This window comes from Lathyrus oleraceus, chromosome 7 (genome assembly GCF_024323335.1).
Source record: "Lathyrus oleraceus cultivar Zhongwan6 chromosome 7, CAAS_Psat_ZW6_1.0, whole genome shotgun sequence".
Classification (NCBI taxonomy): Eukaryota; Viridiplantae; Streptophyta; class Magnoliopsida; order Fabales; family Fabaceae; genus Lathyrus; species Lathyrus oleraceus.
In genome coordinates, this window is record NC_066585.1 from 221,130,892 (window position 1) to 221,149,731 (window position 18,840).

The 18,840-nt window shown below is 43.0% G+C and overlaps 1 protein-coding gene across 1 annotated transcript in view; it reads right to left on the reverse strand.

The window, feature by feature from the left end:
* LOC127103025 (uncharacterized) overlaps positions 1-16,567 on the reverse strand; it is an 87,367-nt gene extending 70,800 nt beyond the window's left edge. The window contains exons 1-3 of the mRNA XM_051040324.1: positions 15,873-16,567; positions 15,425-15,791; positions 14,908-15,316 (exon numbers count right to left, since the gene is read on the reverse strand). Coding sequence (XP_050896281.1) covers positions 14,908-15,316; positions 15,425-15,791; positions 15,873-16,567 — 1,471 coding nt within the window. The remainder of the gene's footprint in view (positions 1-14,907; positions 15,317-15,424; positions 15,792-15,872) is intronic.
* Between the last annotated feature and the right edge of the window lie 2,273 nt (positions 16,568-18,840).

Sequence of the window (18,840 nt, forward strand, 5' to 3'; positions counted from 1 at the left end):
CATTTGGAACCAGGCTCTAGCCCTTCATCGAGTGTAGGCTCATCACAATCTTTCATTTTCAAATACAGAATCTCCTCATTTGGGAAGTCATACTGAACTGATTGATAATCCTCAATTGGTTGATGTGCCAAGTGGTCAGCCAAGATACTACCTTTGATAGCCTTCTGAGCTCGATACTCAATATCATACTCAGATAACAACATCTGCCACCGGGCGATCCTCCCTGTTAAAGCAGGCTTCTCGAAGATGTACTTGATTGGATCCATTCTGGATATCAACCAAGTCGTATGATTTATCATGTACTGGCATAAGCGCTTAGCAACCCAAGCCAAAGCACAACATGTCTTCTCAAGCATCGGGTATCGAGACTCACAATCAGTGAACTTCTTGCTCAGGTAGTAAATAGCATATTCTTTCTTCCCTGATTCGTCTTGCTGCCAAGGACACAACCCATTGAATCTTCAAGAACAGTCAGATACATGATCAAAGGTCTCCCTTCCACGGGCGGAGACAGGATCGGAGGTTCAGACAGATACTCTTTGATACTGTCGAAAGCTTTCTGGCAATCCTCGGTCCAATCATGAGACTGATCTTTCCGGAGGAGCTTGAATATTGGCGCACATGTAGCAGTCATGTGGGATATGAATCTGGAAATATAATTCAAACGGCCAAGAAAACCTCGGACTTGCTTCTCAGTTTCGGACGCAGGCATCTCTTGTATTGCTTTGACCTTTGCAGGATCAACCTCAATACCTCTTTCACTAACAATAAAGCCCAATAACTTGCCGGAACGGACTCCAAATGTACACTTGTTGGGATTCAGACGGAGCTTATACTTCCTCAAATGCTGAAAAAGCTTCAACAAGTGCTCTACATGTTCAACTTCCGCTCTTGACTTGGCGATCATATCATCAACATATACCTCGATCTCCTTGTGCATCATATCGTGAAACAAGGTGGTCATAGCTCGTTGATACGTGGCTCCGGCGTTCTTCAAACCGAAGGGCATCACTCGATAACAGAATGTTCCCCAAGGTGTGATGAATGTTGTCTTCTCCATATCCTCGAGTGCCATCTTGATCTGATTATATCCGGAAAATCTGTCCATAAATGAGAAGACATTGAATTTAGTTGTATTGTCTACCAACATATCAATGTGTGGTAGAGGGAAATCATCTTTCGGACTAGCTTTATTCAAGTCTCTGTAGTCCACACACATCCGGACTTTTCCATTTTTCTTAGGCACGGGCACAATATTGGCCACCCATTGAGGATATGTAGAAGTCACCAGAAACCCCGCATCAATTTGCTTCTGAACTTCCTCTTTGATCTTCATTGCCATATCAGGATGAGTTCTTCTGAGCTTTTGCTTCACAGGCACGCACTCAGGCTTCAAGGGTAAGAAATGTTGCACAATATCAGTATCTAAACCGGGCATGTCTTCATATGACCAGGCAAAGACATCAAGATATTCTCGTAGCAATTCAATCAACCCCTTCTTAACAAATTCTTCCAGGAGTGCCCCAATCTTCACTTCTCGCACACAACCCTCAGACCCCAAGTTGACTGTTTCCAGATTCTCAAGATGCGGCTGAATGATCTTCTCTTCATGCTCAAGTAGACGGGTAATCTCATCAGGAATCTCTTCAACATCATCTTCTTCTGCTTCAAATACAGGGAATTCAAAGTTGGGAGATGGTGTTGGGTCATTATGTTCAATGGGTCTAGAAATCAACCTGCATATTGATTTTGGATATGAAAAGCTTTAGAATTCAAATAAGGAAAATCATTATGCAGATGAAAAGATTGACTTTATTCTATTTTTTAGGGTTTTATGTGATCACCAATTTCATGCAAAAAGCGAAAAGGGAAAATGATTGGAAAAACAAACATTTAACATGAATTTATTGAATGAAAATATTATTGTATTTATGCGCCAACAATGTCATCACTCCTCCTTTTGGCATGGGAGGAGGGTTTTTAAACACGATGAACATTACTTCGACTTATGGATAACTGTTGGAATATCCACAGCGACCCAATTGTTGCAGATTCCCCCAGGGATGACGAAGTTGCCAGAATCCTCTTTGTCTTCTTCCAGAACGGCAGCAGCTTCCTCGCCTTGACTGGTGTGGATGAACCCTCCACTCTTGAATAGCCCTCGCATATTGAAGACCCCGGATGAATAACCTATGCCAGCCCGGGACTTGTTGTCTTCTAGCTCAATCATTTTCCCTAAGCCCGCAATTGCACCCTGCTCGATGGCCAACTTTGCATCTTTGTAGGAAGCAAATGAAGGAGTTCTCTTCTCAATAGGCTCAGCAATAGATAAAGCTTGGAAAGGAGTTCCAACTTCATCCTCAGCATCTATGTATGAGAAGGAAGACAAGTGGCTAACCAGGAGAGCCTTTTCTCCCCCTACCACCACCAGTTTCTTATTCTTCACAAATTTCAGTTTCTGGTGTAGGGTGGATGTCACGGCGCCTGCCTCGTGAATCCATGGTCTGCCTAGGAGACAATTATACGATGGGTGAATGTCCATAACCTGGAAGGTAATCTGGAAATCACTTGGTCCAATTTTGATTGGGAGATCAACCTCGCGAATCACAGTTTTGCGAGACCCATCGAAAGCCTTCACAACTACTCCATTCTGCCTCATGGGAGGCCCCTAATATGATAGTTTTGAGAGAGTGGATTTTGGAAATATATTTAATGATGACCCAATGTCCACCAGCACATTGGACATCGCGTCGTCTTTGCAACCCATAGATATGTGCAATGCCAAGTTGTGGTCTCTTCCCTCCTCGGGGAGATCAGAGTCACAAAATCTAAAGTTGTTACAAGAAGAAATGTTTGCAACAATGCTATCGAATTGTTCTATCGTGACATCATGATCTACATATGCCACATCCAAAACCTTTTGCAGAGCCTCTCGGTGTGGTTCTGAATTCAAGAGTAGTGATAACACCGATATCTTGGATGGTGTTTGTAGAAGCTGGTCTACAACATTGTACTCGCTTCTCTTGATGAGCTTCAGCATCTCATCACAGTCTTCTTTCACATTGCCGCTTGGGCCAACAGAAGCAGGAGTTCCCAATGCAGAGGAGGGCTTAACAACAAGTGTCGGATTCGGGGTGCTCATCGCATTCCCAATCAGGCGTTCAATAGAATCAGCATTAGCTTGAGGTTTTGAGGGTGCTGTAAATACACGACCACTGCGGGTAAAACCACTAACATCCGCAATGTTAACAACAGAGGAAGATGGCAAGGACACTTCTTTCCCATTTTCTACCGCAACAACATTGTAGCGATAGGGAATCGTCTTTTCAGAAGAGTATGGTATTGGTCCGGCTGGCTTGATGGTTAATGTAGGAGGAACCTTCTGCTTACTACCATCATACTTGATGATAACAGGCTCGGGGATCCGGAATACTGGAGAAATTACGTTGACCTCGTCAGAATCTTCGTCAACATTTCTGTTTTGAAGGATCTCAATAACTCCTTCATCCAGCATTTCCTGAACATCTTTGCGCACCTGGCGACAACCTCTTTGATTGACAGAACAAACTCGGCATCTATCGTGGTCATGTTCATAATTACTATAATCACACAACAAACGATGCATCTCGACCAGTGATTGTCGAATATGACTGACATATTTGACTTTGTATTTGTCAGGGCAGCCCTGGACCATGTTGACAAATTTCCTATGCTCGGGCAATGGGTTCTTCTTCACATTAGGACTTACGTCCTCGAAACACAAAATGCCACAACTCACAAGTGTCGCAACGCGAAAAACAACCGGCGGGGAAAAACAGAGCCGCCATCGACGCTATTCATCCTATGACGGAAAGGGAGCGTAGGACTAACCTAAGAAAGGGAAAGGAACGGTCTTACGACCAGAGATTACAAGGTACGGGAGTCGGTTACGCAAGGGGAAGGATTAGCACCCCCTTACGTCCGCCGTACTCGACGGGATCCACGCTCAAAAGATAGCTCAAAGAAAAGGAAAGGGCTGCTAATAAACTTCTCAAAGAAACTGCACAAACTGGAACGATAAACAGGTGGGGGAGAGAAACTGCATCCTGGGCCTACGTAGTTTGTCAGAAACAAACATCAGAGTCAACGTAGTTCGGGAAAAGGAGACATGCTCGCTAAGACATCGCATCTTATGCCTACGTATCTTCTCTATCCAGAGGAGAATCAGAGCACTCGTAGCTCTGCTAACGCACGTTGAAACAAGCCACCAAAAAGGGACGCTGAGACGTCAAAAGAAACATCCAAAAGGAAACAGAATGCCAATACATGGACTTACACCCGACTCCCAACAATAACAAACGCTAACCAGCGAACACCAAAGAAAAAAAAGGTTATCAGAACGAACCCCAACAAAGTAACCAAATATCCAGAATAAACTCCCGATATGTACGACCAGTCACCACAAATGAACCCCAAAGATGAACCCTAAATGAATAACAATCGTCACAAATGAACCCCGAAGATGAACCCCAATATGAATAACATTCGTCAGAAATGAACCCCAAGATGAACCCCAATATGAATAACATTCGTCACAAATGAACCCCGAGATGAACCCCAAGTGAATAACAATCGTTACAAACGAACCCCAATATGAACCCCAAGTAATAACAGAAGAAATCCCCCAAATCAATATAGGTGAACCCCGAACGGATAACGGGTAACCAAAGTGAACCCCAACTAGTGAACTCCAAATAATAACAGAAGAAATCCCCAAGGTATGAGAAACGAAAAGGTAAACACCAGTTGAGAATAAGGGTGAACAAACAGAGACTCAACAATGGAAGAGGGAAAGAGGAAACAACACAAATACAAAAAAAAACAACTACAGGGTGAACACACGCGAAAACAAAGAAAAGGGTGCCCGGAGAGATTGGCCTCAACCTCCTGCCTACGTATCTCATCTGGTATGAGAATCAGGGCGACGTAGTTCCCCTTACCAGGGGTAAAACACTCTGCTAACCAGAGACCAGGGAAACAACAAACTAATAGGGAGACTACAACTCGAGCCTAATAGTTGTCATGCAATCAATATCCCTAAGTTGAGGTCTCAAACAAGAACTTAACTCACCCTGGAAGCGAGTCAACTCAAGTCTAAACTCTACATACGTTCAACTTCCTCAAAAATTAATCGTACGACTCCTACAGAAATGGAGATGAGAAGAGGAAAGCAAATAAACACACCAACACAAGTAAAAAAACATCACACACTATATCCATACAAGAGGCTCAAAAAATGGGTGGGCTTTAGTCAAGAGGGAATGCTCAACCTCGACAAACAAGCCAAACTGTAAGGGGTAATCTGTAGCTCTTAACCACTAACATTGAACGTCAGGGTGAAGCTGATCAAAGTTTAAATGAGGATGAGACCTCATGCTCTTAACCCTGGCTAGGGTGAGCTCATGACACAGAAGGCGTGGGGATCCAGAAAGTGGGATCCTTTTCCACTTGACAGAGTCTGGACAAAAGATCTGAGGCACATGTTCAGAAGCGTCAGCACGTAGTGCGAGCATACAGAACAACACACTGAATAACGGGGGATCGGTTACAGATACCTAACTTCCGTCAATTGCCTCTTCTCTTGGAGGTCTTATCAAATATAACACATGCCTCTCCTTGGAGGTCTTTGGGCACAATTTTAAACAAACACAAACAAAGCCTCTGAAGGAGGACTTGCCAGCAAAATGCCTGCCAAAAAGGTGATAGGACTCCAGACTACATGAAGTAAGAAACTAACTACCTGAGTGGTGTGTCAACCACAATCCAATGCTCAAGCAAGAGCTAAAGCAAGTAAGCAACTAAGGTACCTGTACAAAGACTAAACAGTTAGTACTTCAGTCATAAAACCAGAAAATAAGCAGTGAAATCCTCTAACAGTTACACAATTCAATGCATAAGTGCCCTAGCACTCAAATGAGCTCATGAGCTCACCACATCAACTAAAACCCTACAAAACAAAAACAGGTCAGAACTTAATGCATTTTGTATCTCACAAGGTGAGAACAAACCCAATCATCAATGATGAGTATCCAAACCTGAAGCAAGAGACAAAGTTAGTTTATGTACATCCAATCAACACAACAAAGCATAAACAAGCAATGGCATGAGATTAACTGAATCAAGATCACTCCAAGTAAGAAGTAGGGTCCTTCAAATGACCACCCAATAATCCATACTCCAATGATCCAAAATCAACCATAAACCCCTTGAAAACTCAAGTAGAACAAGCTTGCACTCAAAACTTGCTCACAATGGCTTCATACCTCTTCAAACACTTCTTAAAGCCTCCAAAAGATGTGAGAATCCCAAATAAACTCCCACAAATGATCACAAGCCCCAAACAAAACCATATGAACCCCTAAACATCAATCACCAAGGCCAAAGACCCACCATACCTCAAATACCATTCAATTACTTCAAAAGTTCCAAATTAAGGCTAAATCACTTCAACAAGTCACCACAAGCCTCAAACCATTCCAAAGTTCACAAGTCAGTAGGATCATGCTTCTAAAATCATCTCTAATGAGTCACAATTCCAACTTACAAGCCCATCAAGTCATCTCATACCAATAAGAACCTCCGCTCCCTTAATACCTTAGAAGTCTCCTTGAGAATTCACTTGTGTTCCCAACCTTCAAATAAGTACCAAATAATGCATGACTTGAATGAATGCACCAATCAAATGACTGAAGACTCACAAATCAGGGATCAAACCAATGCAAAAGAGGCAAAGGCTCACACTACAAAGAAGACCCCAAACCAAGTCAAAGAATGGACCAAAAGCAAACCCTAAATTTGGGTCAAAACCCTAGCACAAAGACAAGATTCAAAACCTAACCAAATGACCAATCCAGGACCCATCCTTTTGCACATCACACATTCAAACACTCCCTCCAATGTCCTCAAAAAGACCAACATCAAATCAATGATCAAGTGTCTCAACTTGTCTATGCCATGTAATGACCAAAAATATGCACAAAATGAACTTCCAACTTAGAAAATTCATATCAAATCAGAAATGCATGCAATGACTTTGGGATTTTTTGTATAACTTCCTTATTCCATGAATGCTCAATATGCAAAATATCAAGTACAAAATGATGCAAATTCCATGTGAACAAAAATGCACCAATTCAATGTCAAAAATGTGACACAAATTGTCACATTTTTCTCTGTGTCAAAAATGATGATAACATGTGAGAAAAAATCCAAACCAGTGACTAATAATTCATATCATGTATGAATGTCATGTATGCAAAAGAGTGGATCAAAAGGTTCAAAATTGAGGATTTCACAATACATTGAATGCACTAGGTCAATTTGGCAGAATATTGATTCAAAAATTCCCACATAAAGATCCAGACATCAAAAATTCTTGAATTTAACACCATAAAAAATTAGACACAAATACAAAACTATGAAAAAAAACTGGGACTCAATTGGACGATTTTTTGATTTTTTATGAATTAAACAAAATGACCAAAATAATTGGAATATAAAATAGAAAAAGGAGGGAAATGGATTATTTGAATTAATCAGGAAAAAACACAGACTGTTGGATCTGGCGCGCACCTGAAATCAATGGTCCACGTTCAAACTAATGAAACGCACCGTTTCATTAATTGAGTCACCCATCCCAGTCAGCATTCAACGCTTGCGTGGCCTCAGTCAAACAACTCTCATCCAATCAACCTTCCACGCATTGAACCACATGGCGCCCACTCATCAAAACCCTAGCTATGACACAGACGCCGGAGCTCCGCTCCGGTTGTCTTCCCCGGTGAGTTCCCGATGGCTCCCATGGCGGCGCCACCCTAAAATTTTCCAGAAATTCCTCAAACCGGTATCATTCCACTCAGTTTTCCACGCTGATTCTAAATATCACATTAGATTCTCCTAATTCTCCCTAGGTTTTGCAATTCGAAGAGAATAAGTTTCCAGATCCAAACTTCCAGTCACAATGAAATTCTTAATTCTCACTCAATCTCAAATTTAATCATATATTCATGACCTACACATCAAGATCTTCAATTCCATAACCTAAAAACAGCAAAAGGAGAGGGTGAAAATGGAGTCACCTGAAATTGGAGATCTCTGGAATCACGATCTCACGAGCTCATCTGCTCCAGATCAATTCCTTTGAACTTCCTTTGAAGCTTTATGCAAAAAGAAATGGCTGAAACCTCTTGAATGCGCCTCAATTTCCAAATTCGATCATAATGATAATGCACTTGAACTGCTCGATTTCTTGAGGAATTACACCAAACAATGGATGATTCTTGCTCAGTGAAGTATGAGGATCAAGAATCTGCAAAAATCTTTGAGATATGTGTGAAGAAAAAGCAAATTCGAAGAGAGGAAGTTTGAGAGAGTTTCTTGAATTCTAGATCTGAAAATGCAGTTATGAGGCTTGTGATTAGGGTTTCCATACTTATACTTCCTGCTAATAACACTGATAATCATTTTAGCCATTTACTAATCATGATTAGTGAATTGTTATGCAAATTGCAAAAACGCAAATTGAATTCCCATGGCCATAATGCACGTGTTGAGCCCCATGCTAGGGTTTTAATCCACTCAAGAGCAACCAAGGGTCAGGATTTGAAGGTTATTTTGCTTGCATCTTAAGCCAAGAATGAATGGTGAAGATTTGCTTCATTTTGAACATGTGTGAAACAAGGAATATACACGCCTCCTTCATGCACAACAAGGGCTCATTTTTACTCAAATATGGTCTATGAAGAAGGCTGAAGTGAAGCCTTGCCTTGGTTCTTTGTGAATTTTGACTTTTGACCATGATTCCTTGAGGCTTAGCTTGCTCAATTGAGTCAAATGATGTCATTTTAAGATGCCTTGAACATGAGAAGCACTTTGCAAAAAGAATGAACCAATTTGAAGCATTATATCAAAAGTTATGCCATTTTGAATTTCCATGCACACTTTGTGATCAAATGACCATAACTCCTCAACCATTCATCATATGGACATGAATTAGGACTTTTTGGAAAGGAGAGACAAAGATCTACAACTTTGATGTTGACCAAATATCCATTTGACACTTCTTTGATATTGAAAAGTCAAGTTGAAAGTGGACCAAAAACTTGCCAAATTTGGAAACTTTGAATTATAGGTCATTTTCCATTTTTAGTAACTTTTGCCATGACCTTTGAATCTTCAAGATGGATATGTAGAATGATGAATAGACCCCATTTGAACATGATTGAGACGTCTCAACTCATTTCCCCACCTCATAGCCCTCAGTTGACTACACAGTTGACTTTGGGTCCTCAGATGACCTTGAAATGTCTTGATCAACTTGGGCCTCTACCACTTGGTGAAATTGCTTCAAAATGAAACCCTAGCTCATGTAAGCTCCTTATAATAATCATGTGATCCTCATCCCAAGAAAATACCTCATCTCTTTGAGAAACCCTAGTTGGAAGAACTGCATTGGTTAGGGTGGACCAAAGGTCACAACCCTAATCCAGAGGAACTTGAGGATGAACTCTGAAACCCTTGATGATGATAGAACCATGATGATGGTGATATATCCTTGCAGATAAGATGATGCTCAAAACCTTTGAAGAATCAAGAAACCCTAATTGGAGCCCATACCCTCAGATGGTTGATAATCAATTCATAGAGACCCTCAGGCTTGAATCACCTAACTTTCCCATCTTTTGAAAAGACTTTGGAGGATGACCTTCTCATTTTCATATGAGATGCAAAATGCAATGCCTAATGCCCTAACACATGAAATGCAATGCCCCAAACTAGTCTCAAGAAGAGGAGGGTAAATTTTGAGGTGTTACAGCTGCCCCTATTCAATCCACTATGAACTTGTCGATATGAACAACCTCGGCTTTCAGATGATCAGGGTGAAGAGTGGTTGAATACCAAGAACAAACGAACAATTTACGCTCCACTGGAAATTTTCTTTTTGTAATTATTTTTTTGCTTTTTATTGAACCCCAAAACTTCTTTGATTTTTTTTTCTTGGACCCCTACACAAATATTTTTCTTTCGCGCGGATGATCCCTGATCACCGCATTTGAACCCCGACAACTTCATGTCACTCTTGCTGCCAAACAATGAACCTCATTCTCCATTTGAACCCCAGCCGCCCGACGATAACTATCGATCGTCGTTGTGAACCCCATTCTCCAGAAGACACCCCGTGTCTCCTTTTCTCCATTTGAACCCCGTTCTTCAGAAAATGCCCAACACTTCCTTTTCTCCTGGTGGACCCCAATCTCCGCGCTGATCGCGTAACGTTCTCCAATCTTCATTTCCATCTCCGCACGACGGAATCTCTTCCTCCAATATCGCGCTACTAGGGAATACTATTGATTCAAAATCACGATGCCAAACTCCTCAGAGTAACATCTTCACCAACCAGCTAAATCGGCTCTCAAATGGTAACCACGGCTCGAGACTAGCTTATGCTTGCAATACCGATGCATGAGTTTTACAGCGTAATGCTCCATAACCATGGAAATGCTACGCAATTAGTTATGCGATATGCTATGCTCCTCTAAATGATGAATGCATAAAATGTATCCCCCTCAGGGGACATCACGAGCAACTCTGTTGAGGAACTCGATATCGCTCCAATCTCCAACCCTGCTTGGGATAACACTGATGCCGAGGAAAGAGTAACCCTCATTGGGGATAACCTCCATTGAACTCGATCTGCTTGGGGGGAAGAAAATCTACCAACGCACACCCCTGTCGGGGGAACAGCAACCTTCAGGCCTGGCTGCTGAGGAAACACCGACCTCGAACCCGCTGGGGAGATACGGAATATTTGACACGGAACACCCGTCGAATCGTCAAACACTGGTATTCACCATCTAACCACAGTGTCAATTTTCCACTTTTGAGAGCTCCCAGACTCATCCGTTCTTTTCCGATTCGTCACCTTGTATTCTCGACTTCTCCCTACTTCAAGAAAATCGACCTCCTTAGATTCGTGCCAACTCTCCAGTCTTCAGACTTTGAAGAGTCTTCTTGATTAACCCTCTAGGATCGTCACAATTCTTTCGCCGTCTCTACACCATTCTTCAATTCCCCGTCCCTGATTGGACCTCAAAGGAATCTTTTGTCCAAAAGAAACGCTTCGCACCACAACCTACAAGTGAGTGAAAATAACCAACAGCACCTGCAAAAGAGATCGTCAGATAAAACGTGCCCCAGGCGCGCCAAAATTTCAACACCCAGGTCACTCTACCTTCCGAATAAGATTTCAAGTTTCAATCTTCTAAACATGCATTGGAAGAGACCCCTACATCTCAAAATGCAAAGATTCTTATCAAAATAAACGGATGTTTTTGCAATCAAAGCGGTAATGAAAACAAAAACAAAATTATTTGACTGAATATGCATTTTATTGATTGAAAAAGGTGGCTCGTAACTGAGCAGTGCACAGGAAGTAATCCCTGAAAAGAGGTAATTGCGCACAAACGGAAAATCTATCCTAATGGCAATGTGAACCTGTGATCTCATCAAGTTCCAACCCGGTTACAACCCATATGTCCTCAAGACTCTCCGCGCTTTCCGCCTTCCGAAACAAGACGCTTCCGACCGATCTCCGCTTTTAGATTATCCATGTGTCATATTCAAAGTACAAACGACCATGCTAGACGCAGTTGTTCGTTTCACTTCCTCTTTTTCCTGGACCGCCCTTTCGGGTTTTAAGTCCACCGGGATACCCTTTTTTGCCCAAGCCGCCCTTGTGGGGTTTTCGACCTGCCGGGTGTACAGTTTTTTTCCCCTTTTTTTTTATCCCTAATTTTTGCCCGAACCTTTTTCATTTTCATTTTTTGTTGGTTCGCCGGGATGCCCATTTTTTCCTGGACTATTTTATTCTTTCCGTCCAGCGGGTCTCTTATATGAAGTATTTTTTAACTGCGTCCGCATTCACAAGGGATGGAAAATCCTCACCATCCATGGTCGTCAACAACAAGGCTCCGCCAGAGAAAACCTTCTTGACCACGAATGGACCTTCATAATTGGGTGTCCACTTGCCCCGACGATCGTTCTGAGGAGGAAGGATCCTTTTCAACACTATATCTCCCACGTGGTACACACGAGGTCGTACCCTATGGTCAAAAGCACGCTTCATTCGCTGCTGGTACAACTGCCCATGACAAATGGCCGCCAACCTCTTTTCCTCAATCAGGCTTAACTCTTCATACCGAGTCCTTACCCATTCAACCTCTTCCAATTTCACATCCATCAGGACTCTCAATGACGGAATCTGGACCTCAACTGGTAGCACGGCTTCCATCCCATACACAAGCGAGAAAGGCGTTGCCCCAGTAGATGTACGCACTGAGGTTCGATACCCATGCAACGCAAACAGAAACATCTCGTGCCAATCCTTATAGGTCACGACCATTTTTTGCACAATCTTCTTAATATTCTTATTAGCCACCTGGACCGTCCCATTCATCTTTGGACGATAAGGATAAGAATTTGGATGCTCGATCTTGAACTCTCGACACAGCTCTACCATCATCTTGTTGTTGAGATTAGAACCATTATTAGTGATGATTCTTTCGGGAACCCCATATCTGCAAATGATGTCTCTTTTCAGGAACTTGGTCACGACCTGTTTCGTCACGTTTGCATAAGACGCCGCTTCCACCCACTTGTTGAAGTAATCAATAGCCACTAATATGAACCGGTGCCCATTCGAAGTCGTAGGCTCGATCTTTCCGATCATATCAATGCCCCACATAGCAAACGGCCACGAAGACGACATCAAACTCAACGGATTTGGAGGCATGTGCACTTTGTCAGCATAAATCTGGCATTTATGACATTTCCGCACGAAGTTGAAACACTGAGCCTCCATTGTCATCCAGTAATATCCAGCCCTTAGCAACCTTTTCACCATCACATTCCCATTGGCGTGGGTGCCAAACGATCCCTCGTGCACCTCTTTCATCAATTGGCTTGCTTCTTTGTCGTCGACGCATCTGAGCAAAACCCAATCAAAATTCCTCTTGTACAAAACCCCATCTTTATTCAGATAGAATGCCATGGCCAACCTCCTCAGAGTCTTTCGGTCCTTCTTAGACGCTCCTTCGGGATACTCTTGGGTCTCCAGTCGGTAAACTTTTTGCTAAGATAGTAAATTGCATGCTCTTTTCGACCATACTCGTCATGCTGCCCCAATACACACCCCATAGACCCCTCAAGGACTGTCAAGTACAGGATTAACGGTCGCCCCTCCACAGGAGGCATCAAAATCGGAGGCTCCTACAAATATTCTTTTATTTTTTCAAATGCCGCTTGGCAATCATCATTCCACCTGACCGTTTGATCTTTTCTCAACAACTTGAATATGGGTTCACACCTGGCTATTAGATGAGATATGAACTGTGAAATGTAGTTCAATCTACCTAAGAAACCACGAACCTCTTTTTCTGTCCTCGGTTCAGGCATTTCTTGTATCGCTTTTTCTTTAGCAGGATCAACCTCGATTCCTCTTTCACTTACAATAAACCCTAGCAACTTGCCGGACCGCACTCCAAAAGTGCACTTATTCGGATTCAACCTCAATTTGAATTGTCTCAACCGGTCAAACAATTTGGCCAAGTCTATCAGATGCCCCTCTTCTGTTTGTGACTTCGCTATCATGTCATCAACATAGCATTCGATCTCATGATGAATCATATCATGAAACAAAGTCACCATAGGTCTTTGATACGTGGCACCGACATTTTTGAGACCGAATGGCATCACCTTATAACAAAAAGTGCCCCACGGTGTGATGAACGTTGTTTTCTCCATATCATCTAACGACATTTTAATTTGATTATAGCCAGAAAAACCATCCATGAAGGAAAACACCGAGAATAGAGTTGTATTATCTACCAACACATCGATGTGAGGTAATGGGAAATCATCTTTCGGGCTAGCTCTGTTCAAATCTCGATAGTCCACACACATCCTCACCTTTCCATCCTTCTTCGGTATCAACACAATGTTCGCGACCCAAGGCGGATAATTAGTGACAGCTAGGAAACCAGCATCCAGCTGCTTTTGTACCTCCTCTTTGATTTTCATGGCCATCTCGGGTCGAGTTCTACGCAACTTCTGCTTTACTGGAGGACAATCTTCTCTCAATGGCAACTTGTGTACAACAATATTGGTATCCAACCCTGGCATATCTTGATAAGACCAGGCAAAGATATCAACATACTCTTTCAACAGTGCTACCATTCCGCTCTTGACATTCATCTCCAAAGCGGCCCCAATTTTTACTTCCTTTCTGACCTCCTCGGTGCCCAGATTAACAATCTCAACTCGCTCCTCGTGCGGTTGAATCACCTTCTCCTCTTGTTTCAACAACCTGGCTAACTCTTCTGGCAGTTCACAATCTTCTTCGCCTTCTTCTTCGGCATGATAGATCGGGTTGTCGAAGTCATATAGGGGTGTAACAGAATTGTCATTAATGAGATCCGGAGAATAATCGCATTTGCATGAATGTTGATTCATGCATTGCTTTAGGGTCGGAACGAGACAAATTAAAAGGAAGGAAGATGAAAATAAACATTGCCATTTTTATTATATTATTTTTTAACTGCAAAAATATATGAAAAACAGAGAACACCACTTTTAATGCGAAAAACATCCATTTATTATTGATGCAAATACTGCAAAATGAAACACGTGAGGTGACCCTTACGATGGACCATTACGTTTCGGGCAAAACATATGGATTTCATGCAAACAGAATAAACAAACAGAAATATTACTCTTCACGCAGAGTGACAGTGATGATCTTTTCGGCTTTCCAGTTTTTGATCTCCATTCCTGGTACGCACGGTTTTATCCATGAGTCCAGCTCGCAGTCACTGTCAATCTCTTCACCCATAGCACAGATACGGCCTGGATCTAGCATTCCAGCACTGGTGAATGCGAACGGTTGGCGACGACCTTTATTCTGTCCAGACGAGCCTTGGCCTGACTGATAACCAATCCCAAACTTATCCTCCTTCACCGCAACATCTATCACTCTTCCCCAACCTGGGGCCTCTCCACTTTTCACCACCTCCACAGCCTGTTTATAAGAAGCAATGGACGGCTTCTTCTCTCTTTCAGCGAAAATGGCATTCTCCACCTTGACAGTTTCAAACGCCTGGCTTGGTGTTTTGAATATTTCACCGTCCATTTCCACATACTTAAATGATGACAACTGGCTGACAAAAATATCCTCCTCACCGCAAACTGTCACGACTTGCCCATCCAAGATATACTTTAACTTCTGATGTAGAGTAGATGTTACTGCCCCAGCAGCATGTATCCATGGACGACCCAACAAACAACTGTACGTCGGCTGAATGTCCATGACACAAAACACAGATTTGAACACCTCAGGACCAATCTTTACGGGGAGCTCAACTTCCCCGAACACAGCCCTCTTGGAGCCATCAAACGCTCTAACCACAAGATCAGTAGGCCTCAAAATCAATCCCTCGCAGTCCAATTTAGCCAAGGCCTTCTTAGGCAACACAGTGAGTGACGAGCCCGTATCAACCAAAACATGCGAAAGCACAACTCCTTTACACTCCATCGAAATGTGTAGTGCCTTATTGTGATTGCGCCCGTCCATAGTAAGAACGAGGTCAGTGAAACCCAACCCATGGCTGGCATTAACACTTGATACCACTGTCTCTAATTGATTGACTGTAATCTCCTGCGGGACATATGCCCACTTCAAGATCTTCAACGAAGCATCTCTATGACCTTATAAACTCAACAGCAAAGATAAGATCGAAATTTTGGACGGAGTCTGCTGCAAATGATCAACAAGTTTGTACTCAGACTTCTTAATAATTCTCAAAAACTCCTCGGCTTCAGCATCAAACTCACTTTCCGGCTCAACAGGCGCCTGTGCCTCTCTAGGAGTATCCTCATTCACCACCTGCTTTCCTTTTTCCCTAGCTAAAGCCTCGGCCTTATCTCTCTGTTCTTTTTCTACATCTCCACCTCTCAACGTGTTAGGTGCAAACAACCTTCCGCTGCGAGTGAAACCACTAAGCCCGACATTGTCCACCCTTGAAACGGTGGTATCAACTGCAGCCTGATCTTCCTTCTTTTTCCCATTGCAATACACATCACCACCATAGTCCCAGGGCACAACACCATCACTTTCATACGGAATAGGTCCAGGTACCGTGATGGTAATTGGAACCACATCTGTCGGCCCTGACAAGTGGACAGGATCGAAATAAATGGTGATCGTTGAAATATCCTCATTCTCCAAAGCAACTTTCTCGAATCGGAGACTCCCCTCATCCATCATTTTCTGAACCGTCTCCCTCAACATTACACACCCATTTGCAGTTACAGTACAAGCAGCACAAAAATCATCACAAACCGGAAAAACTCCACTCTTTAACAAATGACTCTTGACCACAGACATTGGGGTCCTCAACCGATCGACATCCGTCACCCCGATTTTACTTTTATCCTCAGAAATTACATTCACCGTCATCTGACCATGCGTCGGCATGGGATTAACATTAACATTCGGCGTTGGTGCAAAATTGATGGCTTTGGAATCCACCAAGTCTTGAACAACATGCTTAAAGGCTTTACAACCCTCAATATTGTGCCCGGGAGCACCATAATGGAACTCACACTTGACGTTCTCATCATAACTTGCAGGCCTCTGATCTGGTCTTAACGGAGCTAACGTCCTCAGCTGTACCAATCCGAGATCCTTCAACTTCTTCAACAGAAGGGCATATGTCATGGCTGGCCTATCAAACTGGCGATCCGCCATCCTTCCCCTAACTTGGTACCCAGCCCTTTGTATTCTCTGCTGAGGTGGCTACTATTGCTGTTGCTGTTGTGCGGGTTGATTACCAGTGGGAATTGTTACTGCATCAGTATGCTGGTAGTAATGATCCCTACCGTGTCCTCTTTGGGCATACACAGCACTCGAGTCACCCTCTTTCTTGCGCTGACCATTTCCGAAGGGCTTCTTCACTCCAGACGACGGAGCATTTCCTTGTATTTTTCCCATTTTCAACCAGCTTTCAATCCTCTCACCAGCCACTACTATATCCGCAAAACCAGTAACTGGACATCCCACCATCCTCTCAGCAAAATTTCCCTGAAGAGTACCCATGAACAAGTCTGACATCTCCCGATCCACTAATGGGGGTTGAACCCTGGCAGCCAACTCTCTCCACCTTTGTGCATACTCTTTAAACCCCTCGTTCGGCTTTTGAGACATACCCCGCAACTGGGTACGGCTTGGTGCCATGTCAGCGTTAAATTGGTATTGTTTGAAGAAAGCAACCCCCAAATCCTGCCAGCTCTTTATATCTGACGATCTCAGCTTGGTGTACCACTCAAGAGACCCGCCAGATAAGCTATCCTGGAAAAAGTACATCCAGAGCTTCTGATCCATGGTGTAGGAAGATATCTTTCGAACAAAGGCCTGAATATGAGTTTCCGGGCAAGAACTTCCATTGTACTTATCAAATGTGGGCACCTTGAACTTCTGTGGGATCACAATCCCCTCAACCAGCCCCATATTTGTCATGTTAATAGTCCCAGGAGTGGTATGGCTTTCCAGAGCCATAATCTTTTCTGCTAGTACCCGAATCTCTTTGTTCGGCGGTTGAACACGATACTGACCGAACTGCTCATTCAGCATAGAGAACTGATCCTCTTCTTTATCCTCCACAGCCCCAAAGAAAGGAGAAAACTGAGTTTCCTTCAGAGTGTTGCCAACATGACCTGGGCCACTACCTGCAGCAAAACCAAGACCACCGCCATTGTTGATGACTACACCATCACTAGTTGCCTTCTTTCTGGGATTGCCACCACCCCTAGAACCACCAGGACCATTGTCGGAGTTACCCTCTTGACTATTGCCATTATTGGCAATCGAAGCCAACTCAAGCTTCTCCACTTTCTCGGCGAGTGCTTTCTGCCCCAGGGCGAACCCTTGCATGGCGTTGATCAACTCACTCATCTTCTCTTTCAGCTCAAGCATGTCAGCGTTGGATGGATCCATCAGTCTGGGTTTGTTGCGTCTGGTAAAGTATCTGTGCGGATGAGCTACGTGCAGAGGGATGACTCTGCGTGCACGAGCAATGATTCCTGAAACAATCAAACACGTTAGAAACTGACACCTGCAAAATAGAGGACAAGTTATTATGATTCATGCATGAATGCAATGTCTATCCGTATGAGGAACATTCTGTCCTTCGATCCTGGCTTCATTGAGACGGATAATAATTCGACAGTAACATTCTGACATCAATCATCTAGCTTTTCCGTACGGAATAGAAAGTTGTGCTTTAGCAAAGATATCACCCGACCATGTGTGTGTTAAGTAAGTGTAACACGGAAAAGCAAATAAAGCTTTGAGATCAATCATTGAATGATAATAACCACTGTATAGCAAAAGTGCGCAACACGTGCGAGAGTCATATATCATATCTAATACAAATCATCTTTACAATTCTCCAGAATCGGAAAGAAATACGAGCAAGTGAATTCCGTCAACATGCCTGACGGTAATCCAACACATGATAACAACTGCAATAAAAGTCTAATCTGAAGAAGGTCCCACAGAAGGCTCTGCCTCATCAACCATCCCGGTAAACTTCATACTGAACCTGAGCTCAGTGTTCTCCTACTGAAGTCTTCCCACCTCTTTCTGATGAATCTTCATCTGACGGAAATAATGGTCCCTCTCAGCAAGATAGTGATCTCTCTCGACCATAATCTTCGCTTTCTCTTCTTCCTTAACCCTCAGCTTCGCTT